The sequence below is a fragment of the Micromys minutus genome, assembly GCF_963924665.1.
Source record: "Micromys minutus genome assembly, chromosome: 5".
NCBI classification, from domain to species: domain Eukaryota; kingdom Metazoa; phylum Chordata; class Mammalia; order Rodentia; family Muridae; genus Micromys; species Micromys minutus.
The window spans coordinates 66,417,084-66,439,232 of record NC_137974.1 but is presented as its reverse complement, the minus strand read 5'-3'; the positions used below and the strand labels follow the sequence as shown (position 1 = coordinate 66,439,232).

General features: G+C 35.5%; 1 protein-coding gene across 23 annotated transcripts in view; it reads left to right on the top strand.

Annotated features, from left to right (window-relative positions):
- The window catches only part of LOC308421223 (regulating synaptic membrane exocytosis protein 1), a gene marked incomplete at both ends in the record, with an annotated part of 207,701 nt that overhangs the window by 76,906 nt on the left and 108,646 nt on the right, over positions 1 to 22,149 (top strand). For 6 of the 23 annotated variants that reach the window (XM_080917498.1, XM_080917512.1, XM_080917511.1 and 3 more), the window contains 4 exons: positions 354 to 479; positions 1,995 to 2,057; positions 6,441 to 6,530; positions 21,528 to 21,599. In XM_080917498.1, the coding sequence (XP_080773624.1) occupies positions 354 to 479; positions 1,995 to 2,057; positions 6,441 to 6,530; positions 21,528 to 21,599 (351 nt within the window). Of the gene's footprint in view, positions 1 to 353; positions 480 to 1,994; positions 2,058 to 5,496; positions 5,572 to 6,440; positions 6,531 to 14,710; positions 14,795 to 21,527; positions 21,600 to 22,149 lie in introns of all 23 variants that reach the window. The other 17 variants (XM_080917491.1, XM_080917499.1, XM_080917493.1 and 14 more) reach the window with 7 other exon arrangements.

Below are 22,149 nucleotides of genomic sequence, written 5' to 3'. Positions count from 1 at the left end.
TCATATCGTTCCCCCCTCTGTGTCCCTCCCTCTTTCTTATTCCCCCCCCCTCTCTCTCTCTGTGTGTGTGTGTGTGTGTGTGTGTGTGCTTGCACGTGTGTTCTAGTTCATCTGACTCTGAACATACTTCTGAAGCTGCAATTATGCTGATGAAAATCATAGTTTTTCTTTTGAACGGATACAGAAAAGTGTTGTAAAAATGAAACATGGGCAATGAATGAGAGTAGTGTCTCTCGGTTCACTGGCTTGGGTGTGTTGATCAGTTACAGTCTGCCCCCTTCCCTCTTACTATGTTGGTTGTTTGGGGGGAAAATAGCATGCTTTGTCAAATGAAGTTTTGTGGCACATTTTAGGAGCTTAGATGAAATTCATCCAACACGAAGGTCACGCTCTCCAACCCGACACCATGATGCCTCCCGAAGCCCGGCCGATCACAGATCCAGACACGTGGAAAGCCAGTATTCATCAGAGGCAGACAGGTACTTTTCCCAAGTAGAATCTCAGTACCACAGTCTTCCTTTGATCTAACACATACAAATGCTGCAATGCAGTACATGACTGAGTTAAACTGCACCATCATCCAAAACCGTCTCTCCAGCAGCTTTCATTTTCTTATATGTTTGCAGTTCTCGAAGATATTCAAGGTTCTAGCAATATTCTTAGTTTTCAGTCATGGTTACCTAGCTATGAGGTTCATTGACTTAGGTTTTGAACTAAGTTCTAGAAGAAAGGCTACATGAACAATCTTTAAATATTTTTCCTGTGGCTCACATGTTTGAAATGTCTTCTTTGTAATTAAAAAAATACATTGTTTAAATAATTAAACATTTTGGTAATGGTCATCTGAAAAGTTGTTTCTACTGCAGCCTCTGTGAAAAAACTTCAGTGATGTTTTTTTGTTCTATACCACATTTTTATCTAGTGTCTTCTCATGGATGTCTGTGAAATGCAAAATATGTTGATAGATCATTTTATGGATGTGTTTATTATTAGTTCTGCGTTTGTTGATGAGCAAGTATTTCGAGGAAGTTGTTAATAGGATTGTATACAATAAACACATTGTTCTTCATGCCCACAGACATTCTTGTCAAAGACACCACAGGGACATACTGGATTAGCCGAAGCTTAGTACAGGGACTGAGACAGAGTTGAATGGAATGTTCTTTTCTGGCCTTTTGAAGTGGGGGAAAGAAAGAAAGGAAAGTGGTGTGGAACGGTGGATGTGCTGGACCCAGAGACAGCAGAGCTCAAGCTGAGCGTCTTCAGTTACTATGGAGAGTGCCATTCCCTTCAAGTGTGAATCACATTAGGTGTTGGGGACAGACTCGGGCAAAGAAATAGCATTCTATACTGCTTAGTTGAATGAGTGAGTGAACCCAATATTACCAAAGTTCATCTGAGCCCCAATAAATATAGAGAGACAGCAGTGATCACAGGGCTACAGTGGCCACAGCAGCCAATATACTGAAAATAATTTGGGTATAAAAAATATGTAATTCAGAATAAAGACCCTAGCTAAGAAAAAACCCAATATGATATTCTTAGAGGCCGCTAATGACAACGAATTGATCACTTGATTAAGTTGGTACAAGAGAAACAAGACCAGTGATTTTCCAATTTAGCAACTGAAAGGTCAAATTAGTGCATTTTCATGATTAAATGGACTATCCTCGGAAATATGCTCCTGTACCTTTTTAGGGGAACGGTTGTATTTCTTTCCTTTTAGTACTCTTACAAAATCGCTTTTGGAACACTAAGTAGTAAGTCGGCAACAGTTAGGACTTCGACCATGATGTTTGTACACTATTGTTTGAATTTCTTTAAATGCTGTCACGTTTCTTTTTGTTTAGCCGCCCCCTCAAGCAAAACATGCTAGTGCAGACAATCTGGTTTCTCCCCCGTTCATGTTCTCATTGCACACCATTGGCATTACCCATGTCATCTAATGCCCCATGACCTATCCGTTTCACTCACCACCCATCCTGTCCGTGCAGTGAGCTTCTCATGCTGCCCAGAGCAAAACGAGGACGGAGTGCAGAGTGCCTACACATGACCAGGTAAATACAGGGATTTGGTTCTGGTGACTGTGTGTAATGACTTGCTTTCCATTCTGCTGCTACTCTCCCGTCTCTCCCTCGGTAGTACTATGGCTACCCATAGAATTCCCCAACCATTACAAGAAGAAGTTACGTTACTTCATATGGAGGTGGTGATGCAAGTTTTTCAGAACCCTTGAGATGTTTCCAGTGTAAAGCTGACCATTTTGACAGCAGTGTACTCAAAAGTTCAGAGGCTGGGTGAGCCTCTCTGGAAACCTTCTTATGCCCACCAACCCAAAGAAACTAGTTTATAAGGTTCAGATTGCAAGTGCCCTCTTGTGAGCTCACCCTACCTGCAGGTGGACTCAATGCCCTGTCTAGTCACAAAGTTTCTGATCTTCTGTGCATGGCAAGTTGACTGTTTCTCATGATTGCGGTCTCTTTGCTTTAGCTTTTTAAATGTTTTCTTTTGCATCCTGCCATCCTTGTGTTCTGACGTGCTGTGTGTGTTTTTGTTAAAATGTTTTTGGTTTTTTGGTTCATGGTTTAGATTCAGGTTCTTTAACTCCCTTGTACAGATATGCTGCCAAACTTCCCCATAAAGATGCACAGCTGTGCACTTAGAGTTGGAAGGAGGAAGACACTTAAAGCAAGATGCTATATGTTAGACTTGTATCTTGGACCTCAAATCTGAGGGAAAATCACTTTATTTTAGCAGTTACTTATAGATTGTAGCAAGCTAATCACTACTGCCATTGGAAGTCAACATTATGCCAAGAAGCAGTAAATGTGTTGAGGGAACAAAGACTCTTGCACATATAGGATGATAATTTTCAAAAGTTATATAAAAAAAAAAAAGGAGCTCAAGTGTCACACCCAAAAAAAAAAAAGGAGCTCAAGTGTCACACCCAAAATGCAGAGGAAAGTTCAGGATTCACTGTGTTCCTGTAGTACATGTGGTTCTGATCAAAACTTACTTAAAATTTAGAACCCAAAATTATCCAGCTACTAGCTAATATTGGGCTCTTTGTGTAGGGCAACATAAAAAACTGAGACTGTGTTAGTTCTACCTATTAACTGATGAAAAAAGCCATATATATAAATATTTTTAAATTCCCTTTATTTATTATGCTAAACTATCCAGGCCTATTAGCTTCCCATCCAAACAAAGGTTTCTAAGTAACAGTGATTTGATTACAAGTTCTGTAAGTTTTCTCCTATTTTGGTCATGTGACTGCAACTATAAAGTAAAAATATCCATACATGCTTTTTCTATTTACCCATGTATAAAGTGTACTTGGGATGAATACCAGTAGTCTAAGTAAAAGAAGCATCTCTTCTTTATTTTGTATCAGGGCTTGCAAAAATACATGTTTCTAGCTGTATCATCTTATATAACTTCATCCTTAACAGAACTGTTTCACCAATAATACCGAACTCCATTTGTCTTACTGTTTAATAGATTGAATCAGCATACTGATTTTGCAGGTCTTACGATAGTTAGCCATCTTCAAATGTATACTATATGAAAATTGATGAATCTAAATTTGAGGCTAATAAACCCCATTGACAATCTTGTCAGTTGTTGGACCACCAGGATTCCCAGCCAAAGGCACAGATGCACAGAAAGTGTTACAATTTAACTCCTCCGCCCACATCTTGTTATTTTGCAGTGGTCCTCTTGATCCTAGTAAAATTGCTGACTCTGGCTTTTTGTTTTCTTTTATTATGACTGCCTTGTAATACCTATATTTTTATTCCAGAATTTTCAAAAACTTTACTTTCCCCTGTCCCTTAATATTAACTACTAAATGTCTAAGAGCAGAAAAAAATAAGTTCAAATATATGTACATGTATGTATATTTCATATCTTCTGCATTTGTACTCATATTTATAAAAGTTTTAAACCTATATTTGGGTAAAGATATGCACATATGTAATCTATTTATATGGATATGTAATATAGTTTGATGCCATATCAATTTTAGAAATGTATTAGCAATATACATTTGTGGCCCAATTCTTAAGTGGTGCTTTAAAAATAAAACATACTACACACACTGTAGTCTTATTTCATAGATTTAACTGTTGATTATCTGAACTTTTTTCACTATTAATAGTTTTTGACTTAAGTAGAAATTGAAAACTGCAAATTAAAGCCCTTGCCATGAATATTTTTTAATTTATTTAAAAAAACATATCTCGTAGTGATCACTTCCCAGCAAATTATTTATCATAAATTTCATCCTCCATGGAAAATTTCTCAGGTAATGTAGTAGGCATGAAATTCTGTGCCTGCCTCAACCTGGCCTGGATGATTAATCACTGTTATCTTTTCAGTGTTAGCACCCATTGTAATGGATGCTGCTTCTACCGTATTGTTGATTATAACTTAGCCTTAGAGTTTTGATCTGAATTTTCAGATTCCAATCAGTATCTTGCAAAGCCAAGATGTTCCCACAGTAGATTTTATGCTGTTTTCCATTTTTATTTTCGATTTTCCTTAGATCCCTATTAGAACAGTCCTGAAAGAAAAATAGTTTAAAGCAATTTCCTTGGAAAATTTCATAGAGACCTGTCATTAAAGGCAGTTGCCAATGCTGGGAAACAAAGAGATGAGAGCTTTATGAAGGTTGAATACTCAACTTCTGGGTTGTTTTTCTTCATCAATGGCTGGAAAACATTATTAAATTGAGGATTCAAAGGATTTTCTATAGTGTGAACATTAGCATAAACCTGATTGTGCCCAGAGCTTGTTAAATCCATAGTTACCAAGGTGTGTGCATCCTGATTGTGCCAGGAGCTTGTTAAATTCATAGTGACCTGGGTGCGTGCATCTCTGTTTGTGTGTCATGTTTTATGACATGGAATGGATGATGCATTCTTGTAACTAGCAATGAAGAGTGTAGAACATTATTAGATTACATAGAAAGTAGATTAACGAACTAGATTTATCTTGCCCTTTATGGGAAGGTCCAGCTACCTGATATGTCTTGTACAAACTCAGCGAATTTGGGTCTTGTTGCTGTCATTTAATTCTAATCAATTTATTTTTTCACTGTTTCTTTTTGTCTTGTTTTTAAATCCAAAATTTCATGAATTAGTGGATTTTTAATTTGAGTTTGTTCTGTTCCCCACAGGAAGTGTAACCAGGAATTAGTATCAATATTCGTATTGCTCTAACGATTACTTTATACTTCCTCAAACCGATTAGGTGTTTCCCCAAATAAGATGATTAAAATATAATTTTGAGTAACATGGAATAACCTAACCATATGTTATTAATTCTGATCCTGCATTGAAATTATAATTGTGACCCCTCTAAAAACACTAGTAAGAATCCTTTTACTTAGCTTCATGTATGCCTCCCAATTATTTTTATTTAATGTTTCAGTGAAGTTTATATCTGTGTTTTTTTTTTTTTTTGTCTTCCTGCTTTTTGTGTTGCCATTTCCAGAGACCTTGTTAGGTACTCTAAAACATTACCACCCAAGATGCCTTTATTACAAAACAACTATCGTTGGAGGAGCAGGTAAGAGCCACAGCAGTGAGCTCCGCTTGGACACATTCCCCAACCCCAGCCACTAACATAGAAAAGTTATATTCTTCTATGACAGCTACCTTACACTTTGAATTAACATCCAGTAATCTGTGCCTCTTTAAAGCGACCTCAAGCTGATTTGGTTATAAACCTCCATTCTAGAATAATCGCTTTCATGGCATATGATCTGGAAGTCAGAATTGTGTTCATTTATGATTTTTCCATGTCGGTTGTAATTGTGATTGATTTCGTTCCGTCTTGTTTGTGTGACTTTATTTTGTGAAGCACATCCTGCCTGCACACACTAAGACCAGATCAGTGACTACACAGGACGGTCCCCTTCAGCATGCTTGTTACAACTCAAGAATGCTGAGAATTGCTGATGAATTACCCATTAGGTCAGAACATCAGGATGTGCTCCATCCACTCTCCCTCTCCAGTGCTGTAAACCAGAAGACTGCAACTGTACAGTTATTTCTCCCATGATGTCCTTCATTTTGTTTTGGCGTGGCATCTGTCCTCGGTAATGGAGTTTTAGGCATTTTGTTTTTAATGCTTCCTGTATCCAGTTTCTTTTGTTTTGTTTTCATAAGTAGGTGTGACTTAGTGTCATATTTTAGACTGATATTCTTTCTTTAAAAAAAATTATGCAACGCAATTTAAGCATAATATTTGTTTAGTCTCTAAACAAAAGTTCACACCGTCTTCCTGTGGCTCTCTCACACCCTTATGAACTGAATCACGGTGATTCGACATTTTGTGTAACGAGAACATTATTTTATGCTTTCCTCTCTAACGTGGTCTTTCTTTCTTTCCTTTGTCTTTCTCTTCTACCACTGGATGTAATGCACTGGCACTAGTGAACTGCAGCCCTCTCTTGACAGGGCTAGGAGTGCTAGTACCAACTGCTTGAGACCAGATACTAGTTTGCATTCACCAGAACGAGAAAGGTATAAAATAAAGACTTTCTGAATTTCTTATCATTTGTACGGTGACCTTTTTATTTGTTTATTTATCTTACTCAATTAGTTTTTTTTTTTTTTTTTTTGTTTCATGTGAGTCTCGCAGATTAATCCACTCATGCCCGCTTCCTGGCTCTCCACATTTCCTTCCCGTAGTACACATCTGTGTAGGGATATGTGTATGTGCATATGTGTGAAGCACACATATGCATATTTCTATGAATGTTGCTGCAAACGGTGTGATGTGACTTGTAACTGCTTCCGGCTGCTGCTTCTTTTTCTGTTGCTGTCCAGTTGTCTTGACTCTGTGGCTCAAGGAGCCTTCGGTATGCTGATGAGACCACAGGGTAGTGAGTTATTGGAAGGGGAGAGATTGGTTCCCTATTAGTTATATCAATAAATAAGATCCTTTGATCTTACAATAATATTTTATAAACTCAAAATATAAATTCTGTTGAAATAAACCATTTACCCTTTTACTTTTAAATCAACCTCCTCTTTATATAAATTATGTTAAATTACATTTTGTAAAAAAAAATAAATAAATCGCTTTAGACTTTCCAAAAATAAATAATTACAACATGTATATATAGATTATTTTGGTTAAAGCTGCATATAATTCATTAATAAGTACTCATTCTGATTTAGATAAGTTAGAAATAGTGAATTATATTTTTTTCTAATTATAAGCAAATGAAATTACCTTTCCCTTATTATAGGTCTTTGTATTCTTGTAAACTTAGTTGTAACTGATAGTCTTGGTTACTATAATTGCTGTTTTTCTTAAGTTACATGCCATTCAAAGGAAACTTATAAACTACCTCTGCAAACCTTGAAGTAAGCTATTTAGGTGTACTAGTGTAACCCTCTTTAGAAAGAGCTTGGGCTTTCTTCTTAGTAAACTTTGTAGCTTATAGGTGTTTATTTCTTGGAATTAAACAGTAGATCTTCAGAAGATTATTCTCCAAACCTTTCAGTTTAAATTATAAATCAGTGTGAAGTTTATAATCGGGAAAATGAAATTAATACCACTCACATGGGTCTAGGGCTTCCAGTGCAAACAACCGCACACTATTCTGAAACCAGGACTGAAACAACCTGTTTCTTTTTGTCATATGTTATTCTATCCCTCAAAGAATTAGAAAGGTCAATGAACTTTAACATTTTTCATATTACTGTTTTTATTTATGGTATATAGTAAAAGAAGGGTAGAATTATTAGGGCAGTGAAATTTTCTTAATGTAATAGTACCCTGAATTTTTAAATGTTTAGATGAGTACTCTCTGACTTAAAAATTTACAATATGTGCTTTTAAATTTCTCTGTGGCCATGCTAGAAAGTCAAGACAAACTTTAACCCAGCATTAGATACCATTATGACATGTCAGTAATAGTTGTGAGCAAAATGACGTGTATTCTTTCTCACATGATAAGCCAGGGATATTTTCTCTTCAACACACCACAGTTTGGATTTTCACATTCTCATGGCTGCTTTATTGAACTGTACAAGTCTCATGTGTGTTCTCTTATAACACTGAAGCTGCGATGTTCACAAGTCTGTGCATCCACTATTTCAAATCTCTCAGAAAATACCAGTAAAGTATATACAAGAAAGGTAATCATATATATATATATATATAGTTTATATACAGTAAGGCCAATCATACAAGACAAAATGTTGGTGAAAGCCCTATACTTCTATATGTTCAATAGAAAAAAAAATTCATTAAACCATGAGAACAGTGTAGTCTCATCAGTGGTTCTCCACTTAGTGAGGTTCTGTGGTCATTTGGTCGCTAAAATGTAAGATTTTTTTTTTTTTTTGGGAGGGGTGGGTCAAGGAATCATCACACTAAAAGCTGTAGGTGCCTGTTGTTTCAAAGTCAGAATCTATTTGCATATATGCTTATGAGATTCTGTGAAACAGGTGCAGCAGTTAAAAGTGGTAACTGTTCTCTTAGGATGCCTGTGTAGGATGCCTGTGAAGTTTTTCAAGTGCAGAGCCTATCATGAGGAAGTCTTAGACTCTTGGTGTCTCTTGATGATCAGAGGCTTACTAATTTCCAGCACATACACACACACACACACACACACACACACAGAGAGAGAGAGAGAGAGAGAGAGAGAGAGAGAGAGAGAGAGAGAGAGAGAGAGAGAGAGAGAGAGAGGAGAGACAGACAGATGAAGACAGAGGAAAAGAGAGAGGGAGGGAGAGAGATATGAAGAATTGCCAAACATTTCCTAAACTACAATTTCATTCTTAAAATAGTACTATTATTTCCACAGCCTTCCCAAATGCTGTTTTAGAATTTAAGAGTTAAGTGATTCTGACTCATTTTGCTCTGATTTATGGTTTGTTATGCTGACTGACCACCATTTTCTTATGCACCTACTAACACAGTCTGGGGTTAGCTTACAAGAGACAATTGTCTGTTAGATAAAACCCAGTTATCTGGCTTCCCTGGTTGGGAGGAAGTTACCCTGAAGGCTCTAAGCTTTACTAGGTATAGAAATAAACCATAGTTTTAAATACTCAGAGACAAGGATGCTCGGAGGGATGAGAGGGTATGCAGACTCAGGAAATTGTTCTCTACTTTCCTCTTGCATTTTTAAAGCATATCCCCACCCCTAGAGTAATTGCTGTGCCAGGGGTTTCTTCATCTTTGTGTTGACTCTTTTGCTGTTAAACCTTATTTCAGTGCCTGTTATCCAGTTCCTTGAATCCACCCCCCAAAAATAGCTTTTCTAAATGGCTGTTAGACACAGTCCCTTCTGAAGTCCTCTTTGCCTTTCTTCTTCATTAACAAAAATCTCTTTCATGCTCCTCCCCCTTTTTCTACTTCCATTGTCCTTTAAATTTTCTTCATTTCAATGACTCTGTGGCCCAAGAAGACACCCTCCCTTGTGGTTAGCCAGGACAGATTGTCTTTTCCAAGAACTGAGCCCAAATTTTTAAGTGATGTCTAGACACTCAGTGCATTAAAATGTCCAGCTAAGCTGCAGTATTTCATCCTTGAGTCCTGGCCACTACAAAACTCCTCTTCTTGAGTGTTCTTCACATTCCATTGTTATGATAAAAGCTAACTAGGTAAAATGGTCCAGGCCTGATGAACCAGGTCTTGATGGGCCAAAGATGATGAGTTTGATACCAGCCTAAGCTACACAGCCAGTTAAGACCTGTTTTGGTCTCAAAACAGACCTAAATAAATAAATAAATAAATAAATAAATAAATAGAAAGAAAGAAAGAAAGAAAGAAAGAAAAAAAGAACAACGTGCCATGATTTATAACTAGTCACATAATTTGCAAATACATCTCCTGCTCCTAGTTCAGTGAGTTGGAAGATACTACTGAATTCCTTCTTTCCTTATACCCTTTGTCCTACCTATTCCCGTTAGCTCCGTCATGTGTTACTAGTGATCTGTATTATGTCTCACCTTGCAAATCTTCCATTAAGAATCAGATAAACTGTTGGCTTTGTTGTCAACTTAAGAATTATTTAATTCTTTAAAGGTGTGGGTCAAATTTATCTAAGACTTCTTCAGTAAGAAGCCACCATGAGTTTATAGCTCTTGATTCTTTTCTGGACCCCCCCTAAGTTTATGAAAATTTCTGGAAATCTATCTGTGGTCATATGTGTTGTTCTACACATTAAACACAGCACTTGTGGGAGGGGGCAGGCAGAGTCAGGCATATCTCTGTGAGGTCAGCCTAGTCTACATAGTTTCAGGCTAGCCAGGGCTGCTACATAGTAGGACCCTTTCTCAATAAAATAAATGAATAATAAAATAAAATAAAGAAAGAAGAAAGAAAGGAAGGAAGGAAGGAAGGCGTGAGGAAATAAGCAAGAAGAGGAGAAATAAACTCAAAATCAAACCAAAACAATAAATAAATAAATAAATAAACAGATAACTGAATAAATAGCAAGTTTAAATCTATACCATGTTTTAACTAAGCCACTACTCCCTTTATCTAGAACAGCTTGCTTCCAAAGTGTTATAAACCTCTGGAGTCAGAGAGCACATGATACACTTACGTTTCCTATCTGTGGCTAGCATTTTTTTCTTGATTTGTGTTTAATTTGAGGTCATATTCTTAACAGTCTCTATTCTTACATCACTAAATGTGGTTCTGGTTGTGAGTTAAGTCCAAGGAGGGAGAAATGTGGGTTATCTACACTTTAAAAGCAACGGGTAAGTTTACAAAATGTAGCCATAAGGTTTAGTTTGCTTGCAGAGAAGCTAGTGATGTGCCAACTCCTAGAAGCACAGGCTGCTTCCATTACAAGATGAGGTCCTCACCCACATCATCGGCAATGTCATGGTTTGTTTCCTGCTGTGTTTATTTTCTTCTTGCAGCCAACATGGTTAGGAAATACTTGAAAAATGGGAAAGTCCTTAGTACCTGAATCTTTAAAATGAAAGAGAGCAGGCTCTTTAATAAGTCCCCAGGAGAAGAACATTTCTAGCAAAAATTCAAGCACTATATATTGACGTGAACAAAATCATCATAAAAATTTATTTTGTAGTGAAAAAAAATTGTGGTAATTTAACAAAATGAACCTTAATGTTTGTAAATCAAAATTAGGATAAATAATTTGGGGAGGTTTTACATAATAAAAATATGTACTTGAATAGTCAGCTAATTCACTTGCCTGCAGTTTCTATTTTAATATCTCAGAGAAATGCTTCTGACACATCATATATGGTATGAATGACTTACATCCCTATATCATTTTTATTATTGATTGTTAAGGTATCTTTTATGTTCCACTAAGAGATATGCACCAGCGGAAGTAATGTATACATATAAGTATGTGTGCAGATTATACACATCTGTTCTTTATATTACTGTTGGAGAAAAAAAGCATACTTTAACAATAATTTAATTCTTGTAGAAGCCTAATGTTTTTATATCTCATTAAGGAATCCCCTTATGAAGAAATTACACCATATGTGCATAATATACTCATTGTTTGTAACCTGACCATGAAGCCTAGAACCTGTTGTACTTACTGAATCCTCGACCAATAATCAGTAATAGAAGGAACCATACCTGGAACTTGAGAACACTTGACTGCAAAGTCCACCATTTTGAACTACTGATTAATTCCACGTTATAAATCCCCTAGTGCTACAATAGAAGATTTAAAAATAGGAACCCAGGCTTTTAATGTAATGTAAATGTAACATAAAACATTTAATTAACAAATAAATTCTTCTATAATAACTAGTTCAGAACACTTGTGAGATTTACTAGAAATTAGGAAATTATGAGGCTAATTTAAATTGGCTGGCCTGTAAAGGAAACTAAACATAAGTTTCTTTAGTTCGTTTTGATATCTGGCACCTGATATTGCCAGCTGTGTTGGCCTGAGATTTGAAATTACAGGTTGACATATTTTTAATAATGGGTGAGAAGAGAGGTGACAAGGCGAAAAGAGAACTGTTTTCTGCAATAACAGAGAAACAAAGAGATGTACCCATTTAGAAAGTATATAAATGTGATAGTATATGTAAATCTCACAAATCCATGCTATTGAGATATAATTTCTATTTGATGGTTAAAGCATGTGTACAAACTTATCCTGCTCTTACCATATTCAGAATAACTGGGGGGGGACACAATTTTTGTGATGATTCTTCATATCAGCATATCGAGAAGGACTTTGAGCCTTAAGCAGTCCATGTGTTATGCTAAGGACTTGTTCAAAACTGCCTCTTGCAAGCTTGTATTCACAGCCGCTCATTATAAATGTACACCTTTCTCATCACAGCTTTCCACTGCATGTGTCATTGTTACGCTGTTTTTCTTCATGTTCCACCTTTCCTTCTATGTCTAAATAAACTCAAGGACTGGAATTCTGCCTCCAGAAGCAAGGTCATCTGTAATCCCATCAACTTGAAATGATTAAATCAGATGAACCTATTAACCCCAATGTTATATTTACAAACCAACATCAGATGCTTTATTACAGCTGTGTGTATGTAGAAATACTGTATGTATAGGCATGTTTTAATTTTCTTTAAAATAGCTTAGTTTAGTTGATCTACAGAGCAAAGCAAGTAAGTTGAAAGGAACATTTTAAAAATACGCAGCCTACACACAAACACGGCAGAGTCTGTTACTGCAACACTTGAACATCCCTTCTGTCCTGAACTCTTATTATAGAAAACATAGAATGATAATATACATTATAATATTGTTTGGTAGTTCATATTTTTGTTGGCTCGCCAAGTCAACTCAGTCAGGCAACATGTTAGTCTCTCTAGACAAAGAACTTTCTCACACACATTTTTATACTCCTTAAAATGCATACTTTGAGTGATGAAGTACTTGGAGGTCGATTATCCAGTAGAAGAAAGTGGATCAATATAAAATAACTGAAGAAAAGATTCAAACCTGGAATATGGGAGTCCTTGATCCTGGACTCAGAAGGTTCATGGTTTTAGACATATGATTAATTATATGTTGTATCTTCTAAAATAGAAATCTTCACTTTTTAAATTCACAGTAGCCCCAGAGTTTAATCATTCCACAAAGATGTGTAATTTAATTACTTTATTTTATATGTATTCCAAAGGTTTTTATAGAAACTGAAAGTTATGTATGTCCCTCCAAATTTCTTCCTAAGTCTACACAGTGGCTAAACAGCTCTGGAACTAATTGAATACAGAGTTAAGCATTTGTGATTAAAATATGAATTTTGGTAATGACTTCCTTTTTATTAAATTGAACTACATTTCACACATTTCTCTGCTGTCCAAAGACTCAAAAATAAAATTTAAAAAAGGCTATATGCCACACTCTGCCTGGGATACTTGGTATCTATAAATCTAACTCTTCTACCTTTACCTGGAAATTCCAAACAACAGGGGATGCTCTGAAGCTGAGCTTGTTCTAAAGGTTGAACACATTGTGTACAAACAGATAGTTTCCTTGTCATAGAAGGCAAAATAAGTGTGTGCAAATATATAAACCCAAACCCAATCTCCAATGATTCCAATGATGTAAGTTAGTGTATCATAGAATCTGTCTAGCTGGGCAAAAAGTAACTGGTGATCTTCTGGAATGTATAGAAAATTTGAATAGTGGAACAAGTCAAACACATAAATTTCAATGGAACTGAACAAGTTTTTAACAACAAAATAATTACATAATTTTTATTAGCCCAATGCATTATATATACAATAATCACCTTCTAAGTTCAAGAGTAAATGACACATTTTTCCCCTACAATTCACACCCTGTTATTATATGACTGCAAAGAACAATTGAATAATGCTGAGTCTGTCCAAGTCTCATGAAAGAAGGTTTCTGGGAGGCTTTCTTTACTCAGGGTCTGCAGGCAACAGATATTCCAGTTCTAGTTTTCAAGTTGAGTGGCAAGAATGGAGTTTTTTTAATTAAACTTCTATCTTCGTGTTCATTCAATAGTTATAAAATCTTTAAAATTAGTCCCTTAAGGCACATGAGAGATTAAAAATCTAGACAAATGTCCTGGCCATAATACTGAGGTCACACTTAGTATATGACACGTCTAAGCCTGACCTGCATTCAGCTGCTTCATTTCCTTTAATTATTCAACTAGATTTGAAAAGTGATTGTTGATATTATATAGTCTGAATCCCCAAAATTGTTTAGTCATGACAAAGCTTTTTTTGTTTTTCAAGTATTACTCTGAAAAATAGTATAAATTCTGAAATAAAAGGCAAATTGTGCAATGAGCTGGGAGACGTGCTGGTGAATACAGATTATCAGGATTTTTAATGTTCTTTTTTTAAAATCTTCATTTCCTGCTTGAATTTTTCAGTAATTTGGCTTTGGTTTTCTGCAAGAAAACCTAAGACACCATTGGTAGCTGCCTTATGAATTATTTTTTTGTGATTTGTACATTGAGTGGCATAAGAGATGTCCTTAAATGTGCAACTTTTCAGACATAACCACATTCAGGTTTATATTTATATAGATATGTAGATACACAGGCATATTTCTGAAAATGAAACAAATAGACATATTATTGGCACATCTAAATCCATCTACCATTAAATTATAGAACAAATCCTTGACTTTCGGGGGCATTATTCCAGTCCTACTATTCCGTATATTATTTTATTTTAAGAGTTACTAAATGTCCTGTTTTTTTCTGTCTTGTTCACTGGGCAAACAGGGGTAGATGGTCCCCCTCCCTAGATAGGAGGCGACCTGCTAGCCCCAGGATTCAAATCCAGCATGCATCTCCGGAGAATGACAGGTACTAGTCACCTCCTCACAGACAAGTGACTTTAGACGCTCTAGCTGCAGAGTGGAGGAAACTGAGGGGTTGCTGGTGGTAACACACTTCCATCAAGAGCCAGAGCCACACATGTGATTCCTCTAGTAATTGCTGTGATGGTCACAGAAGTCAAAACATTTATGGAGACAGGAAAGGCATAGGAAGTGGCTTATTTGAAGTACAGAGTCAGCATCCAGTGAAGGGAGATGTTTTTATGTGTCCCTGTTTCCAGCATTTTTAATTTTTTAGAAAATTTTATGGGTCAGTTTTGTCTGCATAGGGATAAATAGAGAAAATTTTAGGTGCACCAGAGTATAATAAAATCTGCCATGGGACATATTCTTGATTAAATTGTTTGATAATTTAATTTGAGTTCTTTGCCTTGTTACCATCTAAAATGGCTGAGAAAGGTTTGGATTTGATTGCAAGCCTGATATGAAGGAGAATGCCTGGTTCTTGGACTTTATGTATTGTGTTGAAATTGTTGTCAAGAGCTAGGATCAGACAATGAAATACAGTTTTAATGCCAAGCATCTCTTGAATCCACTCAGTGCTAATCTGTAAAGGTGTTGCAGCACGCACCTTCCATTGTTACTGTTCTCAGCTTGCCTTTCTCCTGTTTCATGATGTTTAAAGATACATAAATATACATACAGTTTTAATCTTAACTATTTTTTAAATAAATGGTCACAGAAGTGTGAGGGTGTGTGAACATTTTGCTTCAGCTGAAATTCAGTGAACCCATGGGTAATATTATTAAGCATGGAATAATGCAGTCTCTGAAATACAGCAGACAAAAGAGATAGTTATTTATATATAGTGTATATACGTAGAAAGATGGTGTATATATTATTTTCCATCAGGCATGTTTGTATGTCACAGTAATCATAGCCTTATCCACGTGGTAATTTTTACTTTCTGTTTATATACACAATCAGAGTATCTTCACAGTTTGTTAAGTAGAACAAATTCATATCATTTAACGGTAATGAGAAAGAAAACAAATTGGCATTTTATAAAAGATTCATTTTGTTTTCTCAGGTTGAATCCTAAAACATTTATCTCTTAATATGCTTTAAATTTACATGTTTCCTATTAAAAATTATTCCCTATTCTACTGTTACATTTGTAGAGTTGAGTTTATGGAACTAGGAGCATTGACAACCTTTCCAGTCTACGTGAGAGCAAGGTCATTTGAAATAAAAATGTAACATAATTTTAGATGTGAATTGGAAGTCATAGATCTGCATTGCTGTTCACTCAAGTGAGAATTTCTGTGCCTGCATGTGTACTGTCTTCTGATGGGTGAGCTCAGGACAGTGATTAAGACAGACAAGGTGCTGGCTGGGAAGTAACTGAAAATTTCCATTTAGAAGACAACTCTCGGAATGTATGCCAAAACAGAACTGTGATTTAATCTAAAGTAATCATTGGACATCACTCAAATTATGATGATTATAAATTGCTTCAGTAGGTGGTTATTAAGCAAAACACACAGCCAAACTCTTAGCATGCATACAAGTTTGTTACTTTCAATTAACATATGAATCAATTATATCGATTTCCTAATTTCCGTACAGGTAAGAAGCTGCTAGATAGATGTTTGGAACAGAAATGAACTTACAAAATCAGTCCTTGGATTTTGCTCCTCTGTAGTGGTGTATTTGTGAATAGGCCCCATATTTAACCTTAGGAAATGCATTTAAGGTGGCTAAATTCTTATTTATTGGGAGGTAAAATAGAAAGAAGCTTATAAAATATTTTATTGAACTATAAGAATAATATGTGCCTGTTGCAATGAGAGAATTACACTCACCTAGCTTTATGTAAGCATTTATATCAACATCTTGACCAAGCTTAGTAAGCACCTCAAATGAGTTATACTTAGGCTGCCTCACATGAACCTTATCAGTCTGAAGTTCAGAACACTGTCAAGATGAAAAGAATGTATTATTACATTTTAAATAAAGTAAATAATGTGGCAATGGAGTTAGTTGAACTTTAACACTGGTAGCCAAAAATACTCTGAAACAGTAATGACTACACAGTTGGGACTACATGTGTTAAAGGGCTCAAAAGGCTTTTTTTATTTCCCACTGAACAATGTGTTCATAGACACCTATGGTGAACATACATGCATGTAACTTTAAATGACCCATGTCTGACTAATTTAACGTCAACAGCTGACATTCTTCATGGCTTCTCAGGTAGTACCACACACTTGTTCGGATTCAACATGGAAGCATGTTTAGCTCTAAAATTTCTTCTAGAACACACAAGATACTTTAAAACAAAATTCTAATAAAACTATATTAGTTTGGACACTTAGGGAATATTTCTTAGTTTAAAACTGTGAAAATGTCTTAGGAGTTTTATCAAAAGCCATTCAACTGAGAGACCAGTTGTCCACTCCGTTATCTTAATATACATGTTTAAATATGAATTTAAATTAATTAAAATACATGAAGTAATTTTATACAATTTTGAGTCTATAATTTTATAAATCATAGTGCACCTGTATTCTTGCATCTAAAATTAGGCAAACCTTGTAAATAACTGAGGGTGATCTAGCTCATCCTTTTACTTTTATGATAAATGCTGTACTAGAGAAAATATTACTTTAAGATACAAAGTTATTATTTCCTATATTTGCATTGAAATACTTTTACAATGGTATCCCTGTTACTTTGAATTTACTGACATTATTTGACAAAAATCGCCATTTTCTTATACTTAATCGAATAATACTGGACCTTCTGGGCTTGCTGACCATTTAGTTGTTGGGCCGCACTAGCTTTTGCTTATTTTACAATAAAAAAATCCAAAAAACAAAAAACAAAAGCAAACAAACAAAACAAACAAACAAACCCATGTTTTCTTCTTTTCCACACCTTTTACTTCTCTACAAGATGACTTGAGCGATTATATCAAATTTTGATTTAAAATTATCTTCCTCTATTGAGTATTTTAATTGAATCAATAAATCATCACCATCTTGCCTGATGCAGCACTTACCGGTTTCTATGGCAACAGAGTTAGTATACAACCTCACACCAATGTGATCTGCTGTCATTTTGTCTCTACCTACTTGGCTGTGTCAGTCTATAAGATGTATCACACGCTGAGATGCTTTTTGCCTGGATTACAGTCTTACATATGAAATCAGCATCTACAAGATGAGTAGATCTTTGTTACATGCATGTGTGTCCATTATTAATTCCTCATGAATTGATTATATCTTGTAAGGAAGTAAGAAGGTAGAGATACAGGGGTTCCACTTTAAGAAAACACAACTATTGAAAGCCACAGACAAAATAACCATCCTGAACACACAGCGATTCATTCTTATATCATCACTATATCATATAATAAAAATACTCAGATTTGTCTTACCTTCCTGGCCAACCAAAATATGCAATATTATATAAAATTCCTAGTAATTGCTATTATTAATAATGTTACAAGTGTAACAATTTAGTTGTAAACTAAATGGAACTATCTGTAGAGAGACAGAACTTTTGTAGAGCTGAAATGCATGAAGCCATGGTTGTAGTGCCAGACACTTAAGGACTATTGAACATGTGTTAAGACACATTGAATTGTCTAGTATTGTTTCTGTTTGCAAACTTAACTAGTTACCAAGAGAATAACTGAGCTTTCAGGCTCTGCATGACTCTGAGCCTGAGCCATCCTAGAACCATAAAACAACTGACACTTTCTTCTGCATAAAGTATTCTTAAGGCAGGATTCATGCTTTATTTATGGACTTTTCTGTTTTACTCAAGTCCACAAATAATATAATCAAATCTTGTATGTATTGGATGTAGAAGAACAGTTCGTATTCTTAGTTACTTTTTTCCCTTGGTATTAAATTCGGATTGTCAGATTCCACTAAAATAAATAACATTTTATAATTTTAAGTGACATATGAAGGCACAAGCATCATATGTATACTATGGGTACCATGTGATATTTTGTAAATTGTTATATTGGGACCCTCAATATTATTTCTATAGTAAAGTTCTCTTGTCTATCATCTAACTTTCAGATAGAGTATTATCATCTGTCACCACTCTTGTTAAAATATAACCTACTTCTTGATATACCAAAGTATAACCTAATAATATTGATCAAACTTTCCACTTCTACCAGACTCCAAGTGACCACCTAATTCTAACCCCATATTTTTTGCAGCAGCTAATCAGTTAAAAAGTTGTCATTGTCACGGTCACAGCAGTTTTTAAACAAAATATTTGACAGATCTAAGCAGGTTTTGATTGAGTAATGTTACAGTGGTAACCCAACTACACCACAATCTCGACAGTAGAACTCTAAACTGACAGAAATACATCACTACATTTTTCTCCCTGTGACCTAGTTTGTGATCATCTGATCAGTAACTTTTGTTGCATATTACATGAATATAGATGGGTCATTCTAACATTCCTATTTTACCCATCTTAGTCTTCTACTTATATCAAAACAGGTGTGACTTAAATATACAATGTATCCATATCTTTGAAAATAGACCTAGAAAAAGAATAATCTTGAGCATTTTCATTTCTGTTCCTTCTGTACATTGAGTTTGAGCAATTAAATATGCATCATTTTGCTTTATTTGAGGATATCCCAAGTATATTTAAGAATTATAAAGACATTAAGTAGTTACAAGGATTATAAGCACATATTCTTGTAGGTGTAATTAGTAGAATCTTTCACAAAATTTATTATGTCCTTTAAAGAGAAAAAAAGTCTCCTTAACAAAAAGATTGAAGGAAGGAGATGTGTGGAACTGTTTTACTATGTCCTTTATCCTAAACACTTCTTACAAATCACTTTCAAGCCCTTATATGATGGCTGCTTTTCTCATCTGTGAGGTAACCATGTTCATACCTGCCTTCAGCCACAACAATTTAAACATAAGTACTCAGGTGCGCACACACCTTTTCCCCTTTCATTAGTAACAATTTCCGTTTGTTCGAGGAGATTTTCATGTAACTGATTCATAGACATATTCCAGACATACACAAAGGTTGCCTCCCACATGAACAAGCTTGTCAGGTGAGTGAAAGATGTGGTAAGCAGAAAAACATACAAAACTTAGTTCTCATCTTTCCTCCCTCTAAGGGAAGAAAAGGGTTCTCTGGTTCTCGGACAGCTATCCTGACCATGGTTAGGACCACACACAAACTCTCCTAAGTAACACATAACTGTTCCTTTGATTTCCTGCCTTTCCATCTTCTTTACCCCGCTTCTCACTTTCCCACTCCCCATTTACTTCTGTGCTGTGGCTTCCAAAATGTCCTCTATTTCAGAAACAAGCATTAGTTCCTAGACACCATGGAAACCATTTGCATGGGTTGTACCTTCTTCTGGCTGAAGAACTCATGCCTGTATCAGCAAAGAAAAATGGTGTGAGCTGGCTTTACTGTGTGTGTCTTGTATCCAAGAGGCACTTAATTAGGATGCCCACAATTCTAAGAGCAGGTACATGCCTCAACAAAGAAAGGGCTTTGGAGAATATAATAGGTGTGAATTGTAAAGATTGAATAATAACACAAAATTAATATTCTTATGATTTTTGAAAAGTATGTGTTGGAAGACCATGATACTTTATATTATTTGTTTATTAAGTCTGTACCACTATGAGCAACTATGTGAAATGATATCTGACTTATCACAACTGTAATAACTATTTAGATATATATGTATCTTATATGTATATACACAACTTATGTTATATACCTTATAGACATAGCTGTCCTAAGTTTATATACACCTATACATTACAAATACCTACACATAACAGTGGTTTCTTTTAACCTAATAGTTTATACATTTAAGGCTAAATAGGTATCTGTAAGGTGCATTAAATATTATCTCTCATTCTCTCTCACTTTATGTATTGCTTTTGGAAGGAAATAACATCTTAATTTCCAGGTGTTGAGTGTTATGTGTACTTTTTGAAATTAAAATCACAGACTTTATTCTCTGTTATACCGGGTGTGGTTAGGTGAGCCTTTGAATTTCCCCCTGCTTACCTAGGCATCCTTACTATCTCCATTGAAAGACAATTCTCATGGTCGGCTTAAATGTTTTTCCTTCTGTCAGCATTTTTCTTTGTCTTCCCCCCACCTCTTCATATGTGTGTGATAGAAAACAAAAATACTCTAGAGCCCAGAGTTTCAACTGCAACATAAATTGTCTGTTAAGTCTTGTGTGGTCCTTCAGCACCTAAACCATTACTCTCACAACCCTGCTCATCCTGGCTTTCCTCACTTCCTTTAATTCATTGGCGTGTGAAGTTACTGTCAGGGTCCATGCTGGATCACTGCACTGGATGTACTTGTTTAAACTAATGCAATGTCAGCATCTCCCATCTTCTATAAGACACTCCTGTCTTCCACCCAGCACTCATTTTGATATATATATATATATATATATATATATATATATATATATATATATATGTGTGTGTGTGTGTGTGTGTGTGTGTGTGTGTGTGTGTGTGTGTGTATATATGTGTGTGTGTATATAATTTTTTTGATTGTGAAAAGCATTGACCAACAAAACCATTTGGGTAAACTAGTTGCCATTGTTCATGTCTCTGTATTTTTTGTTTTTGATTTTGTTATTTTTTTTACATTGTGTGATGTGAATGTAGCTTTATTTATCATCTATTTTGTATTTCTTTAACATTTCATCCCCACAGGCACTCCAGAAAGTCTGAAAGATCTAGCATCCAAAAACAGTCTAGGAAAGGCACAGCCTCTGATGCAGACAGGTAGGCTTGATGTTGTGCGGTGCTGCCTTCGTCTTTGCCGTAGACTCGGGTGTGCCCTGCCTCTCCTCCAGCATTCCAGCTCACACGCTCAAACCCTGATGCTTGGGGCGTGGCGAAATGAGTCGAGTATCATGCCAGAAAAGTCACTGATGGGATGAAATAGTGTCCTTCTGTAGTCTCCTCTTAAATAGAGGGTGTTAATAAACAAGCCAGTGCTCCCTTCCCCTCCATGGGTCCTCTAATTTCTGTTGAGGCTTAAACATATACTCCCTCTCATACGTGTGCTAGAACCTTGATGTTTTGTTCCTGAAATCACATTAAATGGTTCAAGTGAATCATAACTGGGAAAATGTCAATAACCTGAGTGTGTGTTAAATATTTGAAAAGTATCATATTTTTTAGAAGTCTTATTTTCTACCAAGGTATAATCTAAAAAATAATTGATTTTTATAGATATACTTATTTGCTCTGTTCATGTTAAAAAAAAAAAAAAAAAAAAAAAAAAACCTCTAAGGAATGGTTGGTAATTTGCAGTTCTCTTTCAAAATTG